Genomic DNA, 9004 nt, shown 5'->3' with positions numbered 1-9004 from the left:
TCGGGTGAAGTCGCATCGTTGATCAGACGTGACACAACTGTCGGATGCAGACGCACTATCCGATGCATTCACTTACCTTATTTCGGTTGCATGCGATTTGACACCGGTGTATTGTTGCGGCGTGTCGGATCGCCCTGAAAACGTCCATGTAGTCCTACCCTAACTCCTAGTTGTTACATTTTAAACAATGTTGCAAAAGTCTTGGTTCCCCAGCAAAGTTAGGCCTGTTAATCAGCTGCCTTGTCTTACATTGTATCAATAGTCTCTGCCATCAGGGCAGAGAATAGAAAGGGACAGACACTGCTTTCAGTAGCATGACATGTACAAATAAGTTAAAAACCATAGAAAGTGTGTAATGAATGTATATTGCAAAGTTGCTTAGAATTAGGTTTTCTTTTACTACGCAAATTTTTATTTTGGGGTTGATTTGCCCTTTAAGACCACAATGAGCTAGTTGGGTGGGAGCCACTAGACTGAAGGGTATTATTTATATCCGTTAGCAAGATCACATTCTCATTGGGTGTGACCGAGTGCAGCCTGTGGGACAGGCACTACCTCCTCTTCCCAACAACACTCTTTCCAGCTTTTCCGCTCCCGCTGGACTTGCTTGATGATTTGGAGGTGAAAAGTCTGGTCATGAATTCTGAAACGTCAGGCAGTTCTGGGTTGGTGTTGAGCATATTCATAGATTGCTCCATTTCCTACAGAAATAATAATAATTAAAAAAAAGATAATATCAAATATGAGTTAATACACTGTCCCGCAAGGCACAGAAAACACTGGTTCCCTCATATATACCAGAGACTGCTTGCAACAAAAACACCTTTGTAAATAAATATATATGGCTGTTTTTGCGACACTGTGTGGCAGATTTATTAAGGGTCGAAGTAAAAATTCTAATTTTGAATTATCCAAACTCGATTTGAGCTTAAATTCTAATTTCACGATTTTCTCATACTCTGGTCCGATAAAAAATCGAATTCGACTACCTTAAATCTGCCGAATTATTGTATAAGTCAATGGGAGAGGTCCAGGGATCAATTTGGTAATGTTTGTAGCCTTCCTGACTAATCAAGTTTTTTAAAATTCTAATCGAGTTTTAGTTTTTTTTCATTCGAATCGAGTTTTTTTTCATTTGAATCGAGTTTTCCAACCGAGTCTGTAGAATTCTAATCGAGCTTTTAGAATTCTAATCGGGCTTTTAGAATTCTAATCAAGTTTTTAGAATTCTAATCAAGCTTTTAGAATTCAAAAATTATAGTTCGAAATGAATTCAATCGATTTCTCGGATCATATAAATTCATTTTAGCTTACAAAATTTTATTTTATTAATAAATTTAAATACTATTTAAATAGTAGAATTTAGAATCTATGGGAGTTTAGGGGAGTTTAAAAAAAAAAAAAAAACCTCACGAGTTCGAAATACGACCCTTAATAAATGTGCCTCCCCGTATAGAGCAACAGGAAGGAACCCTAAGCAGAGTGCAGTGAAGAATCAGGATTATATAGGGCGAGCGAGATCCCTACAGCTGATACTAAGCAACTAAGTGCCAGCGCATGCAATTACAGTGCCGTACTCAGAGAATTCCCCTGGGACTGAGAACATTCATCCTGTCCGCCCCCAGACGATAGCTTCCATTCAGAATGCCTGTTTAACCCTTTCAGTACAGCGTCAGGCTTTATGTTCTTACAAGACGTGACACAAAGGCTGACATCAAAATAAGTGATGCTAAACTAGAAACCTCACCCTATAAATTATTACCTAAATGATTGCATTGATGTTGCACTTTTGCTTTGTCTACCACATGATCTCTGCTGGTGCTGTGCCAAGTAGTTACTTAATTCCCTGGCTGCTGTTTCTATAAGGATACACCCAACTGCCACACTGCATACTATTATATCTATAATTATAATATAAACATGTAGAAACAAGTGTCACATTATGAAGTAGGGCTATGACCTGCAGATAAATAAGGGTGTGCATGTAAAATAACCATGTTCATACCAAGGGGCGAAAGAATAAGAGAGCAATTTCCAAACAGAAAAGAAAGCCAAGCAACAGTTTGCCTTGCACATTACAGATTTTTAGCAGGTCCATATTGTTTACCAACATAAATATCCAAACTCACCAAGGGACATTTCAACTCTTTAAAGGGAGTGGTTCACATTTAGGAAAACTTTAGTATGGCTAATTTTAAGCAATTTTTCCATTGGTTTTCATTATTTAGAAAAAACTTCAGTAGGACATTACCCAACATTTTGCCACACCTCAGTGAATTTGACTCTTTATAAACGATAATGTATAATAGTACTCAGACAACTAAGAAATGTTGTTTAAATACTAATGGGCAGATTTATTAAAGGTCGAATTGAAAATTTGAATTAGAATTTTTGATTTTTTTTATGGTCAAACTGGCAAATTTGACTAGGGAATTATCCAAACTATATAGGGTTTGATGGTGGAGACACGTATAGTCACCTGACGCGTTTCATGCCTCTCTTTGGCACTTCATCATCCTCTGATGAAGTTCCAAAGAGAGGCATGAAAAGCGTCAGGTGAATATATGTCATAGGGCAGGAAGTACAACTGTAATTGATGCCTATTTACCATTTTAAAAAGTACTAAATAAAGCTCCTTTTTTGATTTTAACTCCTCATCTGCGAAATATATATATATATATATATATATGTGCGCAAGGAAAGCTCGCACTCACAGGTCTTAGGGGGAAAAAAAAGGATGTATTCAAAAATAAGGACTAATGTTTCGGCTAGGTCCCTAGCGTTTCTCAAAAGTGACGAGAAACTAACAGTGACAACCATTTTAAATCACAAGTGGCGGGAAAATGGACTAGGGTGACTTCATTAGGCCACACATTAGTATACTAAAAGAGAAAAGTTTTCCAAGATCGGAACATACCTACTGAGGAGACTAGTAGAAAACTGGAGGATGCGCTAACAGCAGATGCAGCAATTTGTGGCTAAAAGTGCGATAAAAGTGGCAGATCTTGGAAAACTTTTTTCTTTTAGTATACTAATGTGTTACCAACACGTACTGACTTGATCTTTTGTCATATTGTCTGTTTTTCCCCATATATTACGGATTGCCGAATATGAATGTGTAACACTGTATACTATTATGTTGTTTCTGTTACAACCCGACAGCCGAATATATATTTGCAACAATGCAATTATCCTGTTTTTGTTACAACCTTGCTATGTAAACACAGTACTGCACTATACCTGTGAGTGTGAGCTTCCCTTGCGTTTGTATACCATTTTAAAGCTTTGCACCCAGGCACATTATACTTTTATACGTGCTGTGCCGGCAATCTATATACTACTACTAACCGGGATGGAGACCAGTAAGAGGAAATACCAGTGCAGTGTGGAGTAGGCACAATGGTGGCTAGTTGGACAAGAACAAGTAAGTGCTATTTTTTCTAATAATTATCCAAACTAGATTTGAGTCTTTTTAAAAATTAAAATTTGATTTTCAAGATTTATCATACTCTGGCCCTTAAAGGAATAGTTCAGCGTGAAAATAAAATCTGTGTAAACAGATAGGCTGTGCAAAATAAAAAAAAATTCTAATATAGTTAGCCAAAAATGTAATGTATGAAGGCTGGAGTGACTGGATGTCTAACATAATAGCCAGAATAGCCAATTAGCTCTCTAACTCTGAGTTAGTCATCGACTTGAAAGGGGCCACATGGGACATAACTGTTCAGTGAGTTTGCAACTGATCCTCAGCATTCAGCTCAGATTCAAAAGCAAAAGATATGACCCATGTGGCCCCCCTTCAAGTCTATGATTTGTTACTGCCTGGTAACCAGGGTAACCAGTCAGTGGAAACCAAGAGAGTTGAAAAATTGGGCTGTGTTCTGTTATGTTAGACATCCAGTCACTCCAGTCTTTATACATTACATTTTTGGCTTACTAACTATATTAGAAACATTTTTTATTTTTACACTGAACAATTCCTTTAAGAATTTGAATTCAACTTTTCGCCAACTAAAACCAACTAAATTACTGTTTAAATCAATGCGAGAGGTCCGGGGATCATGCAGCCTTCCTGACATTCAAGTTTTTTTTCAGAGTAAAAACTTGAATCGAGTTTAATCGAATTTGAGTCGAGTTTTTGGGTTGTTTAAATTCGTCCGAGTTTTAATAATTTGATTTTATTAATAAATATCACCAAGTCGAATTTCGAATTCATTCTACTTAAAGGGAGTTTAAAAAAACTCACATGAGTTCGAAATTAAACCCTTGATAAATGTGCCTCTATGTATCATTAGAATCCTCAAGGATATTTTTATTTTAAAAAGCTTAAAGAGCAATATTTGAAATAACCTTTAGCTCTAAAGCAAAGCTAGATTTCAAAAGTGGTTTACTTACCTTTCTCATTTCAGGATCACTGGTGTTCACAACTTTGGGCAGCAGCACAAAGATTAGCAGTGGCAAAACCATCATCATTACCTGGGAAAGTAACAATAACAATAGTATGTAGACATTTTTGGGCAAATGGGGAAAATTAAAGCAATTAAAAGCCATTCCCACTGTATACCACAAGAACCAGATGCAGGACCAATACTTTTAACGGTGTTAATATAACAGGTATGCAAGAATTTGATTACGACATCTTTTAACAACAGAAAAATCACTCTTACATTTAGCACAACAGAAACCAGTAATGCTGCTTGGCAAGTCACACACACTTCCACACAGGCACCACATACTACAGCTGTATTACTATACAATGATATTATTGGTTGTGCACTGAACTATGCGTTTGCTAACCAATCATAGAATGGACAGCATTATTAGAGCTCTTACCATTGGGTTCATCAGAAAATCAGTCCAACCCCAGGTCTCCCTCTTAATAAAATAAGATGGAGGCCCGGAGGATTTCATTTGGAGAGGGTAAGGCAGCCGGACAACTTCGGAGGTTTTGATGTGATTAACGTATCTGGCCCTAAAGGCACAGAGAAAGAGAGGGAGACATTCAAGACACCAGTAATCAAAAACAAATGGGCAGTTTTAGGAAGGGACAATATTTTTTTTACTAATGAAGGTTACTGGTATTTTAATAATCTATACAGACTTTTCATTTATCAGTTGTGCTACACTGTTCCTCAACTTATGACGATGCTGGCTGCTCATCAGACCTGATTACTGTATAAGAGGATTCTAGTGAGCAAAGCAACAAGGTGTAATAACATATTTAGGGTCTGGTTTGGCTAGGGGCAGCCTGTCGGGACATATGTTTGTAAATGGAAGCTGTAGTACTGGAACCTGGGACTTCAAGAACAGCTGAAAAGCTGTCGGTTGGTATGACATATAAATTATACAGATTTCCATTTGTTATGAGGCATTGTATTTATAGTTATTTGTCATTTTACCAAAATTATAGTGTGTTCTAGTGACCGAAGTCTGAAGTGCCCCAGAGAGTCCCACCCGGCCTGATGGTAGAGAATTCCTTACCTCATTTTTCCCTTGGAAGTGATGTCCACTCTAACAGGCTCAAACCGATAAGCTGGAGAAATAACTTCTACCACATATGAGCCAGACTGTACATCGTGAACAGCAAAACTGCCATCAGTCCTGTGAATAAAACTCAAGAATTAAATGCAAACCCAAACTTCTCATGCTTTGGCCTTTCTGATTGGAGACCGCCTGTCACCAGTGGTGTGATGCATAAAAAGAAATCGCAGTGGTAATTTAGGTCATTTTGGTTACTGCTGTTTGTAAAGCAAAGCATAGCAGATGTCAGACCTCCCTTTGTACAATTGCCCTTAGTGCAGATCAATAATGCCCACCACACAAGACACAAATGTTACACAGTACCTCCAACTGTGAATGTAAACAAATATTTTATACAGTAACTTAATACCACATTTCACATGTACACTTTTTTTTTTTCATGTGCTTTCTGGTTTTCATAAATGGTTAATGGTTGCAAATCATTAAAGGAGACATAGGATTAATGAAAAAAAAACTAATTTTGTAGGCAATTATAAGTAATATATGGTATTGCTCTTACATGGAGCTAAAAATGTATATTATCTTTATAAAAAGCCCCTTTATTGGAGCTCCCTATAGATGTTTTCTGGTCCCTGTCTGTGTTTCAGTAGGAGGGGGGACAGCCAATCACAGTCACACAAGCACAGACAGGCTTCAGTTCCCTATCAGGTCCTGCTAGCTGCTGATTGGTTCCTGTACTACAGTGCAGTGAGGTGAGAGCCACCGGCCCCCCTGCAAAGCCTGGGAATTCAGGGAGCAGGAAGTGGAAGAGAAGGGAGGGATTATTAGTAGTGATGGGCGAATTTATTCACCAGGTGCAAATTTGCGGCGAATTCACAGGCGTCAAAAAAAAATGTAGTTGACGTCAAAAACGGACGCCGGCGACGTTTTGCAAATTTTTCACACACACATTCGCCCATCACTAATTATTAGGGTTTTTGCAGAAATATTCAACAAATCAGCCTGAAAGACTACTTTTTAAAGGACAATTCTTCTATATCTAAATGAGTATAACGCACTGGTACATGTCTCCTTTAAAGGGTATATCTTTCAAAAATCTGTTGTTTTTTTTTTTTGCATTATAATACCTATTATTATTGTCCAATAAACACTAAAGAATGTTACAGTGTCAGTTTTAAACACAATTGCAATTGGATCTCTGGTTCCTTAGCAGAAGTCAGTTCTCCTCCAGTTTAGATTTCTGCTACATTTCTTTATGCAATGTAAGAACCAGAACATACAGGACTACTGGCACCTACTGGGGATATAAATAGTTGATGATTTGTTCATAGAATATTTAAAATTTTAAATCCTTTGATCAAGTAAAGGCAGGCTTTTACGCAACAGCAAATGCATGGTTGCATTATTACCAACTCAAACATGCATCAACTGTGCAATGGCCAACGTCTCGATTACTTTTCAATTAATAAATATGGAAAATATACTGGACAATTTGGCAAATATATGTAGCCTATGACTAAGTGTTTGTAGACACAATAGATTAATTAAATAACCTGGTGGAAGATTGCCTTTATTTGAGTGCCTGCTTCAGAGAATTTTCGGTGTATCTGCTCCCCGTGCTGAGGGCGCAGGGCTGTGCACTTCCTTAATGTGGTGAGTAACCACCTTACAATTTGGAGACCCTCCTTCAAGTTTTAAATATATGTAGAACCCACGCCCTGGCATGGATTAAACATCGACATCGATAGGCTCTAAAGAAATGTGCTCAACATTGCGTAAAAACCTTTTTAATATATATTTCGTAAGTAAAAATTGTACTCGGATATGTACACTTATAAACAGTCAGTCTGTAGGTTTCTCAGCTCCAGGTTTCGCTCTGCCAAATTAGTAAGAGTACCCACCTGTTTTTATTATCTTTCATGTATTTTAGGTTACATTAAAAGTAGAGATGCAAGGAATTCAGGATCTGGTTTGGGCCTCTTTTAACAGGATTCGGCCGAATCCTTCTGCCTGGCCGAACCGAAATTTGCATATGCAAATTATGGGTGGGGAGGGAAATCGCGTGACTTCTTGTCACAAAACAAGGAAGTAAAAAATGTTTTCCCCTTCCCACTCCTAATTTACATATGCAAATTAGGATCCGTTCGGTATTCGGCCAAATTTTTCACGACGGATTCGGGGGTTCGGCTGAATCCAAAATAGTGGATTCGGTGAATCCCTAATTAAAAGCAATAAAAACAATTACAAAAAAAAAACTTTATATATAACCAAACGCTGGTATCAGTTACATTTACATAGAAAAAAATCAAATAACAAAATAACACTAAATGTATATCGAAAAACGAATATTTCATTGTGTAAAAACTTCATTTTTGTGTGGTGTCCCTTCTTACCGTAAAAAGCCGACGTGTTCTTCGCCATCGACTAGCACCCGGGCACTGCTCACCCAGTCCTGAGGCCTCACCCCGGGCACCACAGCCCTGCCCTCCACCTTAAACTTATCTCCGCCAGAGCCTGGACTCAACACGTCCAGATCCGCGATGCACAGCTGAAGCAATGCGAACAGCCACAGAGAAAGGCTGCGCCATTGAACACAGATACCAGGGACTACGGCCGGCATGACAGAGGCAGGACACTGAAACATCAATACATCCGGTTTAGCACTTCCGCCCTGTATCTCTCGGCCAATCCCTGCCGATCATAACCGGAAGAAACCACCGAGATGTCTACGTTTATTAAATTGGAACGCAAGGAAACGTTTTGCGTTCCAAAATTAAACCATTGTTTTCTTTATTCTCATTTGCTTATATATTTTTCTAAATACCGTTTCACCCACATTATACTTTTAGGCTACTTGTGTTACACCATCGGCTTCTTAAAATCCCTAACGTTAAAGAGCAGCTCAGACCGTATTTTTATGTATTTCTTACTGACCCCAAATTTTAAAAGCTGCATTTTGTTGTTTTATAACACCGGCTACCGTTAGTTTTTCCCAATTGCTTGTAACAATTTGGATATTCTGGCAATTGGTCCAGGGGGTGCCAATTTTATTTATTTATGGCTGTTTATGTATGTTATGTGGTCATATTAGTGTTGCTACATTTTCTGGCAAAAAATACCGCCTTCCTATATATTTATCTTCTTAACCCTAATAATAACATTGGGATCAACCATCATTTTCACCAGCCAGGCCAGTAAAATACCTGCCAGGTGGTAACCCTAGCCTCATTATACTTACAGGGATACTGTCATGGGAAAATGTTTTTTTTTCAAAATGCGTCAGTTAATTGTGCTGCTCCAGTAGAATTTTGCACTGAAATACATTTTTCAAAAGAGCAAACCGATTTTTTTATATTGAATTTTGAAATCTGACATGGGGCTAGACATATTGCCAGTTTCCCAGCTGCCCCCAGTCATGTGACTTGTGCTCTGATAAACTTCAGTCACGCTGTACTGCAAGTTGGAGTGATATCACCCCCTCCCTTTCCCCCATAGCAAACTAACAGAACAATGGGAAGGTAAC

The 9004-nt window shown here is 38.1% G+C and overlaps 1 protein-coding gene across 1 annotated transcript; it reads right to left on the bottom strand.

Annotated features, from left to right (window-relative positions):
* Window positions 1-378: 378 nt before the first annotated feature.
* On the bottom strand, window positions 379-8166 carry emc7.L (ER membrane protein complex subunit 7 L homeolog). Its single transcript, XM_018231284.2, has 5 exons — window positions 7875-8166; window positions 5482-5601; window positions 4834-4972; window positions 4396-4476; window positions 379-701 (listed from the first exon to the last, which is right to left on the bottom strand). Exons 1-5 carry the CDS (start codon window positions 8123-8125, stop codon window positions 552-554), a joined length of 741 nt encoding a protein of 246 aa, XP_018086773.1. The 5' UTR covers window positions 8126-8166; the 3' UTR covers window positions 379-551.
* Between the last annotated feature and the right edge of the window lie 838 nt (window positions 8167-9004).

The sequence above is a fragment of the Xenopus laevis genome, chromosome 8L (genome assembly GCF_017654675.1).
Source record: "Xenopus laevis strain J_2021 chromosome 8L, Xenopus_laevis_v10.1, whole genome shotgun sequence".
NCBI classification, from domain to species: Eukaryota; Metazoa; Chordata; class Amphibia; order Anura; family Pipidae; genus Xenopus; species Xenopus laevis.
The sequence above is the reverse complement of the archived record's forward strand: the minus strand, read 5'-3'. Positions and strand labels throughout refer to the sequence as shown.

Excerpts from the sequence above, each read along its gene's own strand:
- emc7.L (XM_018231284.2), bottom strand. The coding sequence starts at position 8,125 with ATGTTTCAGTGTCCTGCCTCTGTCATGCCGGCCGTAGTCCCTGGTATC. Across the intron at positions 5,602-7,874 it reads GAACACGTCGGCTTTTTACG|GACTGATGGCAGTTTTGCTG; the intron begins GTAAGAAGGGAC and ends TTTTATTCACAG. Across the intron at positions 4,973-5,481 it reads ACTTCCAAGGGAAAAATGAG|GGCCAGATACGTTAATCACA; the intron begins GTAAGGAATTCT and ends CTGTGCCTTTAG.